The sequence below is a fragment of the Rhinoraja longicauda genome, chromosome 38 (genome assembly GCF_053455715.1).
Source record: "Rhinoraja longicauda isolate Sanriku21f chromosome 38, sRhiLon1.1, whole genome shotgun sequence".
Taxonomy (NCBI): domain Eukaryota; kingdom Metazoa; phylum Chordata; class Chondrichthyes; order Rajiformes; family Arhynchobatidae; genus Rhinoraja; species Rhinoraja longicauda.
Genome location: NC_135990.1, coordinates 9,506,213 through 9,519,112, shown reverse-complemented (window position 1 = coordinate 9,519,112; position 12,900 = coordinate 9,506,213). Strand labels below are relative to the sequence as shown.

General features: G+C 45.8%; 1 protein-coding gene across 4 annotated transcripts in view; it reads left to right on the top strand.

The window, feature by feature from the left end:
• Positions 1-12,900, top strand: part of ppip5k1a (diphosphoinositol pentakisphosphate kinase 1a) — a 160,231-nt gene that overhangs the window by 131,215 nt on the left and 16,116 nt on the right. Inside the window, exon 28 of one of the 4 annotated variants that reach the window (XM_078430060.1) lies at positions 12,089-12,122. The exons of the other annotated variants lie outside the window; for them this stretch is intronic. Within the exon in view, the coding sequence (XP_078286186.1) occupies positions 12,089-12,122 (34 nt within the window). The remainder of the gene's footprint in view (positions 1-12,088; positions 12,123-12,900) is intronic. 4 annotated transcript variants of the gene reach the window in all.

Sequence of the window (12,900 nt, the reverse complement as noted above, 5' to 3'; positions counted from 1 at the left end):
TGGGCCCGCCCTCCCGTGTGGGGGCCCGCCCTCCCGTGTGTGGGCCTGCCCTCCCGTGTGTGGGCCCGCCCTCCCGTGTGTGGGCCCGCCCTCCCGTGTGTGGGCCCGCCCTCCCGTGTGTGGGCCCGCCCTCCCGTGTGTGGGCCCGCCCTCCCGTGTGTGGGCCCGCCCTCCCGTGTGGGCCTGCCCTCCCGTGTGTGGGCCTGCACTCGTGTGTGGGCCCGCCCTCCCGTGTGTGGGCCCGCCCTCCCGTGTGTGGGCCCGCCCTCCCGTGTGTGGGCCTGAACTCCCGTGTGTGGGCCCGCCCTCCCGTGTGTGGGCCCGCACTCCCGTGTGTGGGCCCGCCCTCCCGTGTGTGGGCCCGCCCTCCCGTGTGTGGGCCCGCCCTCCCGTGTGTGGGCCCGCCCTCCCGTGTGTGGGCCCGCCCTCCCGTGTGGGGGCCCGCCCTCCCGTGTGTGGGCCGGCCCTCCCGTGTGGGGGCCTGCCCTCCCGTGTGGGGGCCCGCCCTCCCGTGTGTGGGGGCCCGCACTCGTGTGTGGGGGCCTGCCCTCCCATGTGGGGGCCCGCCCTCCCGTGTGTGGGGGCCTGCCCTCCCGTGTGGGGGCCTGCCCTCCCGTGTGGGGGCCCGCCCTCCCGTGTGTGGGCCCGCATTCGTGTGTGGGGGCCTGCCCTCCCGTGGGGGCCCGCCCTCCCGTGTGCGGGCCTGCCCTCCCGTGTGCGGGCCCGCCCTCCCGTGTGGGGGCCCGCCCTCCCGTGTGCGGGCCTGCACTCCCGTAAGAAAGGTAAATGCATAAAATTCAGTTTTGCATTAGACGTCGCCAAAAGAAGAAATCAAACTCGATAATGCACTCGACTGCATCCATTAACAACAGGCAGTAAAATATAGCTTTGTGCCAACACACCGAATCTCCATCTAAATGAGAAATATTGACCAGCGCATTATTTATTGAAATGTCATGCATTCCTTTTTCAAAATGATCAATTTGAGAACCTCGCCTCAAAGTAAAGGTTGAATTCTATATAATCTGCCCTGCTCGCATTAGTCACCAAAAATCTCTTCACAATCTGAGATTATTTCTGGCTGCATGCTTCATTTAAAACAAAGAAAATTAAATTGGAAAGAACAATTTCTGACTGGTTAAACAAAGCGTTTATCACTCACATTTTTGCTCGTGTTTGTAACTGGAGAGCTCAGTTCCATGTGTGGGAACCAGTGTCTTTCAAATGAGCGCTAATTTTTTTTCTCCCGTTAATAATCGCAACACCTCCTTCTGAAGGTGGTGACGGGGTCTAGATGCTGGACCGTGCCAAAGATAGACATAAGGTGCTGGAATATCTCAGTAGATCAGGCAGCACCTCTGGAGAGAATGGATGGGTGGCATTTCGGATCAGGACCCTTCTTCAGAAATGTCGCCCAGCTTCTTTCTCCAGAGATGCTGCCTGACCCGCTTAGTTACTCCAGCACTTTGCGTCTATCTTCGGTATATACCAGCATCTCCAGTTCCATTGTATACACCAGACTGGGCCAAGTTGTATCCTCAAAGCTTCCTTACAAAGAACCTTTTGAAAGAGAACATTGCATTCCCTCCCTTCTAAAATGAGAGACTTGGCCCACCATTTTGCCTTGACTTATGGATTGCCCAAGACTTTTTTTACTCTGCAAAGGATCAACTTTCCCCTTTTGGTTGAGAAGACTTGTCCTATTAACAAAAATATGTGGTCTCTTCTTGTATGCATTTTTCCTTGTTTGCAGCATATCTGAATCTTTGAGAGAGTCTTCTGTTTAGTTGAAACATCATTGAGCAGTGAGGATGCAACTATCTAAACTTAAGTGGTGAGGAAGCATTGCACCTGCCATTTATTTATTTGTTTAAATATTAATTTTTATTGAAGGAAAGATACAATACGAATGACGTAATGCATTACATTCCCCTCCACTTTGTTTTTTATATATAACAACAAAAAATAACCCTCACCCACCCTCCCTGGACATCCCTTTGCAGCTGATGTGTTCACAATACATCATGTCACAAATACAAATGCACAATTTGACAGCAAAACCTCTACATTCTTCCAAGGCGCAGGCCCATACACATCTACAACATGTCAGATGGTTCAGGATACACTCATTCATTATGCATCAGTCATCCTGCCATTTAAAGAATAGAAACAAAGAGATTTAAGATATTGTGAGCTTCCCAATGTGGAAGATTTCATCAGGTCAACTGCCCATTTCCATCCTCGAGCCTATGTGTCCACAATGTGCTAGATCCCTTTCCACAAATACCTTGGTCTCATTTTGAGAGCATGTTGCTTCTGCATTTTCATGGAGGCTCTTTTTCGTTGAATTTTATTTCGTTGAGGGTGGCGCAGCGGTAGAGTTGCTGCCTTACAGCGCCAGAGACTCGGGTTCGATCTTGACTACTGGTGCTGTCTGTATGGAGTTTGTACGTTCTCCCCGTGACTGCATGGGTTTCCTGCCGCATCCCAAAGACGTGCATGTTTGTAGGTTAATTGACTTCGGTAAAGATTGTAAACTGTCCCGAGCATGTAGATTTGTGCCTGCCTACAGGGATCGCTGGTCGGCACGAATTCGGTGGACTGAAGGGCCTGTTTCTGCGCTGTATTTCTGAACTAAAGTAAAGTTATATAAAACAATCCCCTACTAGCTACATTAGCAGAGTCTTTCCTCCGTGCTTTCAGATTTTAAATCGGATATTGAGTTTCCCACACAGCATGTTCCCTTGTCTAATTGCAGTCGGCTTTCTTTCAAGCAAGAGGGTGATCATGAACTGATCCGAGTTGCCTCGCCTGGAGCCTTGTTGCTGCAGGATCAGTGTGTGGTATTGATGCACGAATCGAGAGAGGCCTCCCTTGGATGAAGTTTGATTTCTGTGCTGGAAAGAGGAAGACTGACTGCTACATTAGATTGGAAACTTTTTCCATTTATTAGGAAATATTTTGAAACTGCTGAATCAAGATACAGTCTGCAGTGTGGGCCAGGTCAGCCCTTGTAACCTATCTCCAATGGTTCACCAGCCTTCCTGATCTCCAATTCCCATCTGACTTTAGCATAATCAATTTGCCAATAAGTTAACTGCCATGTTTGCATTTAAATAACATCAGGGAACCTTGTATTTTGTCAATGAGCTGATTTTAATTTCATCCACACGATGGTGTACACTGGTCCACGTACTCCTCTCCCAGTGAGAGCAATGTGTGTTGAAGTTTCACAGAGGAGACTCAGTCTCTGGTCTTGGCTGGCATTCCAATGTAGAGCTTACACTGTCCAAGATTAGATCGGACCTTAAACCACTGCAAGTCTGCCCTCTTGTGTTTGCGGTGTTCAAGGCTTTCAAAGACCCCAAGTAAATACAATTTTTGAAAGCGTCTTGATCACCTTGGAAGCCCCTTTGCTGACGTTGTGTGAGATTGCTTTCTAACCTCTTGCCAGGACTAGGACTGTACGGTTTGTAATGCAGAGTTTGCACACTTTACAGACCTTGGTCACTTGCTTCTGGGTGAAAGATGATCCTCTCATGTCTGGCTCTCGGAGTTGTGTGGAAAGCTGACTGGTACCCAGTGCAATGCTAAAGGAATTCAGCAATGCCTTGAGTGCTAACGTCCTGATGAAGTGTTTAGCTGTCGACCCTATCTTGCGATCTCAACCACCCTGCTAAATGAAAAACAAATAAACTCCCCCAAATATCTAATATCTCCACAGCTCCTCCCTCAATCATTGATGCATTCAATTTTGTGCGATCTGTACATCAACAAACAGTTCACTTCATGAACCACCAAGACATCAGAAGTTGTGATCAAACAATAAATAATCCATGATCATATTGAATGGCGGTGCAGGCTCGAAGGGCCTACTCCTGCACCTATTTTCTATGTTTCTATGTTTCTAATCAACTTTTATTTTCTTTTTGCTTTTCCAGTTTAAGGAATATGCTTGTCCATTTTGGTCTGGGTTATGACCGCGAGTCTTTATCTCTTCATCTGGCACATTCATTTCTTGGATATTTTGGGTTTTGCAAATGCTTCCACGTTTTCTGTCAAAGCAGTGGTAATTGTGTTCTTTCAGTTACCTCTTTAATTTCTGTTCTCTTCCTACTGGTGCCCGCTCCCTAGATATGTCGGATAATCGCTGCGTGGCGCAGTTGCTGAGGCGGCTTTCTGCAGACTACAGTTTCGCCCAGAGTCTAGCCCTTGACTGCGCCTTGGCCCGGCACCTCCAGCAGTGCTCCTACCATATCCGCCTCTTCAAGAACTGGCTGATGTCGGGGCAGGATGATATTGACTTCCTCTACGGTATCACCTGCACCTTGCTGCCGCATGGTTGGCTCTGGATCAATCTTGTTTCAGGCCATTGCACCTGTGACTTGGCTTGCAGATCCGAATCCGTGTGAGCTTTGCTAAGCTAGATCGGCGGGAAAAATCTCCGGCGGCATTTTCTATTACAAAAATAAAGACTAAAGCTGCTTGCTGGGTATTGGATTGTGTGTAGAAAGCCGGCATGGTTAAAAATCAGACTTCACCATTGTACAGATGCATTTGGGTGATTACCAGAGCTTAATCTCAGGATACCGATCCCAGGCAGAAAATGATGGACGTACAAACACATGAGCTAACATTTCATTGGTCAACCCTCGTCCTGTTGCTACCCTGACTCTGGAAACATATAAGCTATCTCTAACGGATACCTACATATCAATTTTCAGCATTTTTTTTTACTGCCACAAGGTGACTTTAATACCAGGTCTGGTTATTGACACCATTTTTCACCATCTTTATAGCTTAATTGGCTTCTGTAAGTTGCAAATTGTCCCTAGTGTGTGTAGGATAGTGCTAGTCTAGGTTGTGATTGCTGGTCGGCGTGGACTTGGTGGGCCTAAGGGTCTGTATCCACGCTGTATCTCTAAAGTCTAAATCTTTTTGTTTGCCTTGAGAGTCTGATTTTTAACTGCTGGTAAATAATACACTGTTGTTTATTGGAGGCGGTGGTGAACTATGGCCCTGTTGGGTCACATGCTGGACTGCACTATGTGTAGGCTACTTTTGGCATGTTTGGTGACAAAGACTTATAGTTCTCCTTGTCATCTACCAGAACAAGGGGACAGTAATGCTTTGCATTTGTGTTGTGGCTCGACGCCTGCCGATTTTGTTTCACCTCCAGCGAGCTTTAATTGATTACAATTTTAAATTACAGGGTCTCGACCCGAAACGTCACCCATTCCTTCTCTCCAGAGATGCTGCCTGACCCGCTGAGTTTACTCCAGCATTTTGTGATGCCTTAAATTACAGGCCGGTTGATGGCAAGGATTTTCTTGCATGGAATATGGCGATATTTTCGATTCCTTCTAACCTTCCCAATATGCCCTAAAGTTAGCTGACGAAAAGGATGAGAAGGCAGTACTGCTGAAGAACAGCCAAAGTCAACGAAAGTTGCATGATCCTGCAATTTCTAACTTGTAATCAATAGTACTTAGCAAAGTGAATGCAAAGTAATAAAAAAAACAATTCTAAACTAAATCCATTTTGGGCATGAGCTATTAAGTGGAAAGTTTGCTGAATTTAATTCCAAACAAATCACTTTTTATTTTGCCGCTGGCTGTAATCCAACCTTGCAATCAGGGCACTGTAACAGTACAAATGGAAGCATTAGAACCCAGCATCCATTTAAAAATAAATCTCTCAAGGCAGCTGACGTATTAAGGGCATGGGGTCTCCTGCAAGCTCATCTGACACTTGAATGATCGTCACTGCATGCTTGAGTCTTGCACATGGAGTTGCCCCACATTCTGTCTGTTCTTTACCTAACCAATGTCGGCCACAACATTAATCTTGTCCTGAGGTGGAAGAATGGGCAAATGGGGGGTAATGGACCAATTGAATTTGATGAAATGGAGTGGATAAAATTATTAATTGGAGATAGGAGTCTAATAAGATTTTTCCCACTTAAGTGTTTCAGATTTAGTCATTTGCATCCCTCCCAAATTTCTCTTCCCGTAATAATAATCTTAGAACTGTACAACATGGAAACAGGCCCTTCAGCCAATCTGGTCCATCCTGACTAAGTTGGCCTACTGGACTAGTTCCATATGGCTCAGAGCCATCTAAACACTTCCTAACTATATATTTGTCCAAAAGTAATATATTCCTTTATTCGTCCCACACCGGGGAAATTCACAAACAGCTGCGTCCACGTCCATGGCTTCCTCAGGCAGCTCATTCCAGATAAGGACTACCCTCCCGAATAAAAACGAAACTGCCCCGGAGTCCCTCTTAAATCTCTCCCCTTTCACCTTAAGCCTATGCCCTCTAGTTTTAGAATTCTCTACCCTGAGGATAAAAGACTGAGCGTTCACTTTATCCATGCCTGTGGTAATCTTTTACACCCTCCTGCCTCCTCGAAAGAAAGTTCCAATCCCTCCTCATAATTCAAGCACTCAAGTCTAGGTAACATCCAGGCGAACCGCTTTTGCACGCTTTCCAATTGTCTGTCATTTGAAATCACAGTTCCATTTGGTGCATTCATCATTTCTTGAGTTCCTTGCTACCACGCGGTTGCTGTGCTCTGATCCAGGTGTGTTGGATTTTTTTCAGCTTTTGACCCAAATCTTTTGGAAATCAATGGTAATTTTGTTTGTCATTGTTTCCCTTTTTGTGGGAGAATATAATTAGAGGGGAAAAAAGTACCAGATGACAATGGAATACAGTATTCCATAACCAATTTTGCTAAAATTACATTAATTTAAAATGATGATAAATATTCTATCAAATTGTGGCCCACTTTTCCATAAGGTAACGGGAAATCATCTTCAATTAATATTTTGTGAGGTAGTTTGTAGAGGAGGGGGGACAATAGACAATAGGTGCAGGAGGAGGCCATTCGGCCCTTCGAGCCAGCACCGCCATTCAATGTGATCATGGCTGGTCATTCTCAATCAGTACCCCGTTCCTGCCTTCTCCCCATACCCCCTGACTCCACTATCCTTAAGAGCTCTATCTAGCTCTCTCTTGAATGGCATTGAGGTGGCATTGACTGTCACATAATGCTGTGTATAAGAAAATAACTGCAGATGCTGGTACAAATCGAAGGTATTTTTTCACAAAATGCTGGAGTAACTCAGCAGGTCAGGCAGCATCTCAGGAGAGAAGGAATGGGTGATGTTTCGGGTCGAGACTCGACCCGAAACGTCACCCATTCCTTCTCTCCTAAGATGCTGCCTGACCTGCTGAGTTACTCCCGCATTTTGTGAATAGTCACATAATTCTGTGTACTTCTATCCAGTCTCCCCTCAACCTCTGACGTTCCAAGAGAAAACAATCCAAGATTATCCAACCTCTCCTTGTGGCTGAAACCCTCTAATTTCTGCTAAACCTCCTCTGCACGCCCTCCATAGGATCGATATCTTCCCTGTAAAGAGGCAAACAGAACAGCTGACAATGTTCCAAATGTGGCCCAACCAAAGTCCTACAGAGCTGCATTATAACTTCCTGCCTCTTGCACTCAATGCCCCTAGCAATGAAGCCAAGAATACCATATGCCTTATTTACCATCTATATATTGCTTTTAGTGTCGTCCCGCCCCCCTGACATCAGTCTGAAGAAGGGTCTCGACCCGAAACATCGCCCATTCCTTCTCTCCTGAGATGCTGCCTGACCTGCTGAGTTACTCCAGCATTTTGTGAATAAATACCTTCGATTTGTACCAGCACCTGCAGTTATTTTCTTATACTACCAGGTTAAATGGTGTATTTTGATACTGATTTTGATTTACCATCAAAAAGTGGCTGCTGAACCTGCACTAAGTGAAATCCTAAATAGGCTGTGAACCGGGACAGGTTTTTTTCATGTTTTTCTGTTTGTGGGATCGGGGCATCCCTGGATTTCTGTAGAAATCTTCGCAATCTTCTCTGAATTCCTACAGAAACCTTCTCAACTTCAGCTAGAAGCAGGCAATAACTGGCCTTTACTGCCTGTCCCGAACTAATCTTGAGAAGATGGTTGTGAGCTGCTCCATTGGATTGTTTCAAATTCTTTTTGAAATTCATTTGCTTGCTCTTTCTTTGTCGTGCTACTAAGAGGCACAGTGCAATCTATTGATCCAAAAGCTTCCTGCAGTTGCAGGCAAATAGAATAATTCCACATTGTAAGGGGTAAGAACACACCCTGGCCAAACAAGCAAGATTCAAGTTAAGGGTGTTTAATTGGCATATGCTGCGTTGCATGTGGAATGTGTGTCCGTAATTGCATAGATGTGGATTTATGGTTTGTGATGGTTTGTGATTTCCAGTTGTATGGTTTTGTCGCTGTCTTTTTGACATCTCCCTAACAATAGATCAGGAGCACATGCATGATGCTGTAAAAAACAATTGCTGCCTTGGCAGACTCCTCTGCATTTGATGTGTGCTAAACCCAGCTTATTGGATCATGGAGTGTAAATGGGTTAACTAGTTCGCAGTATTATTGACCCAATCAATTTTTGATTGACTTTCATCTTGACGTATTTTGTTTGACATTTAAATAGGAACACGATCAGATCACAGTGTTGTATTAATATTTAATTAATTCCACGATGAGCATTCACCCCTTTAGGACCCATGATGATTGGAGTGGGGAGTTTGTTCCGAGGAGTATGATTTCTTATTAATTTGTAATGTGCAGTAAGTGTTGTGGGCTGGGTATGTGTGTTTGTGATTGTTTTTGTGACGGATGAAGTAACCTAGCCTTTTCTTCATTTGTTTCGCATGGTCGATGCAATTTGGTCTGATTCAGTGATGACGAGGGTTGTTTAAACATCAGTAATTCTCTGAAGAAGGGTCCCAACCTGAATCATCCATCCTTTCTCTCCACAGATGCTGCCTGACCCGCTGAGTTCCTCCAGCACTTTGTATTGGGTTTTTTTGCAAAGTAATTTTGCGTTTTTCTCTGCAATTCTTTTTATTTTCTGCTCGGGCTACGGTCGACACTGCTGAGCAGAGTACAGAATAATCTAATTACTTTGCAGTTGATTGTGTCCCATCCAGTAAATGGGCATTTTTTTTAATGCTGGATTCCCGGAATGGCGGGACTGTCATATGTTGAAAGACTGGAGCGACTAGGCTTGTATACACTGGAATTTAGAAGGATGAGAGGGGATCTTATCGAAACGTATAAGATTATTAAGGGGTTGGACATGTTAGAGGCAGGAAACATGTTCCCAATGTTGGGGGAGTCCAGAACCAGGGGCCACAGTTTAAGAATAAGGGGTAGGCCATTTAGAACTGAGATGAGGAAAAACTTTATCAGTCAGAGAGTTGTGAATCTGTGGAATTCTCTGCCTCAGAGGGCAGTGGAGGCCAATTCTCTGAATGCATTCAAGAGAGAGCTAGATAGAGCTCTTAAGGATAGTGGAGTCAGGGGGGGTGGGGAGAAGGCAGGAACGTGGTACTGATTGAGAATGATCAGCCATGTTCACATTGAATGGCAGTGCTGGCTCGAAGGGCCGAATGGCCTCCTACACCTATTGTCTATTGACCCGCTGAATTCCTCCAGCACTTTGGGGGTTTTTTTGCAAAGTAATTTTGTGTTTTTTTCTGCAATTCTTTTTATTCTCTGCTCAGGCAGCGGTCGACACTGCTGAGCAGAGTACAGAATAATCTAATTATTTTGCAGTTGATTGTGTCCCATCCAGTAAATGGGCATTTTTTTTAATGCTGGATAGGTCAATGCTGATTTCCTAGATTAACAGTTCTCCAAGGTGGCTGAATGGGAGATACCAGAGGGTAACGGTTGACAATTGTATGTCAGGTTGGAGGCCAGTGTCTAGTGGAGTGCCCCAAGGATCTGTGTTGGGTCCACTGTTGTTTGTCATTTACATTAATGATCTGGATGATGGTGTGGCAAATTGGATTAGTAAATATGCAGATGATACTAAGATAGGTGGAGTAGTTGATAGTGAGGTAGATTTTCAAAGTCTACAGAGAGACTTGGGCCTTTTGGAAGGGTGGGCTGAAAGATGGCAGATGGAGTTTAATGCTGATAAGTGTGAGGTGCTGCATTTTGGTAGGACAAATCAAAATAGGACGTACAGGGTAAATGGTAGGGAATTGAGGAATGCAGTGGAACAGAGGGATCTGGGAATAACTGTGCATTGTTCCCTGAAGGTGGAATCTCATGTGGATAGGGTGGTGAAGAAGGCGTTTGGTATGCTTGCCTTTATAAATCAGAGCATCGAGTATAGAAGTTGGGATGTAATGTTGAAATTGTACAGGGCATTGGTGAGGCCGAATCTGGAGTATGGTGTGCAGTTCTGGTCGCCAAATTATAGGAAGGATGTCGACAAAATGGAGAGGGTACAGAGGAGATTTACTAGAATGTTGCCTGGGTTTCAGCACTTAGGCTACAGAGAGAGGTTGAACAGGTTGGGTCTTTATTCTTTGGAGCGTAGAAGGTTGAGGGGGGACTTGATAGAGGTTTTTAAAATTTTGAGAGGGACGGACAGAGTTGACGTGGGTAGGCTTTTCCCTTTGAGAGTGGGGAAGATTCCAACAAGGGGACATAGCTTCAGAATTGAGGGACAAAGGTTTAGGGGTAACATGAGGGGGAACTTCTTTACTCAGAGGGTTGTGGCTGTATGGAATGGGCTTCCGGTGGAAGTGGTGGAGGCTGGCTCGATTTTATTATTTAAGAGTAAATTGGATAGGTATATGGATAGGAGGGGATTGGAGGGTTATGGTCTGAGTGCAGGTAGATGAGACTAGGTCAGGGAGAATGGTCGGCGTGGACTGGTAGGGCCGGACAGGCCTGTTTCCATGCTGTAGTTGTTATATTGTTATATTGTTAGTGGTGGAGTGGTAGAGTTGTTGCCTCACAGCGCCAGAGACCCCGGTTTGATCCTGATTATGGCTGCTGTCTACAGAGTTTGCACGTTCTCCCTGTGACCATGTAGGTTTTCTCTTGGTGCTCCGGTTTCCTCCTGCACTCCAAAGGCGTGCAGGTTTGTCAATTAATTCGCTTCAGTAAAATTGTAAATTGTCCCTCGTGTGTAGGATAGTGTTAGTGTAGGCGTGATCACTGGTCGACTCGAAGGGCCTGTATCTCAAGTCTCCACTGCTTGAGCCAATGCATGAATGACCACTTTGGATACAATATTGGAACTGAACCCCGAGGAATCAAAGTCCTGAGAAGAGGGAGGAAGAACCCGGTTCTTCCTCTGGGCTGTAAGCTGCCCAAGCAATATAATCAGTCTGAAGAAGGGTCTCGACCCGAAACGTCACCCATTCTTTCTCTCCACAGATGCTGCCTGTCCCGCTGAGTAACTCCAGCATTTTGTGTCCACCAAGCGAAATAATCTTCAGACTAGAAAAGATGTTGGCTCGAAGGGCCGAATGGCCTCCTCCTGCAATTATTTTCTATGTTTTAGATTTAGATTTTTTTTTTTAGATTTAGAGATACAGCGCGGAAACAGGCCCTTCGGCCCACCGGGTCCGCGCCGCCCAGTGATCCCTGCACACTAACACTATCCTATACACTCTAGGGACTTTTATTTTTTATTTATTATTTTTTTTGCATTTGCCCAGCAAATTAACCTACAAACCTGCATGTCTTTGGAGTGTGGGAGGAAACCGAAGATCTCGGGGGAAACCCATGCAGGTCACGGGGAGAACGTACAAACTCCGTACAGACGGCGCCCTGAGTCTCCGGCGCTGCGTTCGCTGTAAGGCAGCAACTCTACCGCTGCGCCACCGTGCCGCCCTTGTTTTCTATGTCCTTGACAGTAATTTCGTACACGTCAGATGTACAGGTTTCTGAAACATTTGTTGCCAGCTAGATGCAGCATTGCAACACGCCTGGCAGGGTATTGCAAAAACACTGTTCCCAACTTGCCAATCTCTGTCATGTCACAAATGAGCTCTCGCTTAACAGCGTGTTGTACCAGTTGTCCAGTTTTCAGTCTGTCTTATGCTGTATCTTGAAGAACCAGTGCCTGCGAATGATTTGTGTGCCCCCTCTCAAGTTGTTATCTTGTGCCCTGATAATGTCATTTTGATTTTTCTCCAACGTGCTATGTCCATCTCTTTCATGGTTACTCCTACAGCAGGTAAGAGGACTTCTTCTTCACCAACCAGAAGGTAATTTATCCCAGTTAATGTTGGCTTCTTATTTGAAAATCTAGGGAAGCCATTTTAAGAAAGCCTTTGCTATTGAGTGAGTGCTGCGTTGGCTCACTAGGTTAATTTCCGGAATAGCGGGACTATCGTATGTTGAATGACTGGAGCGACTAGGCTGGTATACTACACTGGAATTTAGAAGGATAGACAATAGGTGCAAAAATAGGCCATTCGGCCCTTCGAGCCAGCACCGCCATTCAATGTGATCATGGCTGATCATTCTCAATCAGTACCCCATTCCTGCCTTCTCCCCATACCCCCTGACTCCGCTATCCTTAAGAGCTCTATCCAGCTCTGTCTTGAATGCATTCAGAGAATTGGCCTCCACTGCCTTCTGAGGCAGAGAATTCCACAGATTCACAACTCTGACTGAAAAAGTTTTTCCTCATATATCATATCATATATATACAGCCGGAAACAGGCCTTTTCGGCCCTCCAAGTCCGTGCCGCCCAGTGATCCCCGTACATTATCTCCATTCTAAATGGCCTACCCCTTATTCTTAAACTGTGGCCCCTGGTTCTGGACTCCCCCAACATTGGGAACATGTTTCCTGCCTCTAACGTGTACAACCCCTTAATAATCTTATACGTTTCGATATGATCCCCTCTCATCCTTCTAAATTCCAGTGTGAGAGGGGATCTTATTGAAACATATTAAGGGATTGGACATGCTGGAGGCAGGAAACATGTTCCCAATGTTGGGGGAGTCCAGAACCAAGGGCCACAGTTTAAGAAAGAA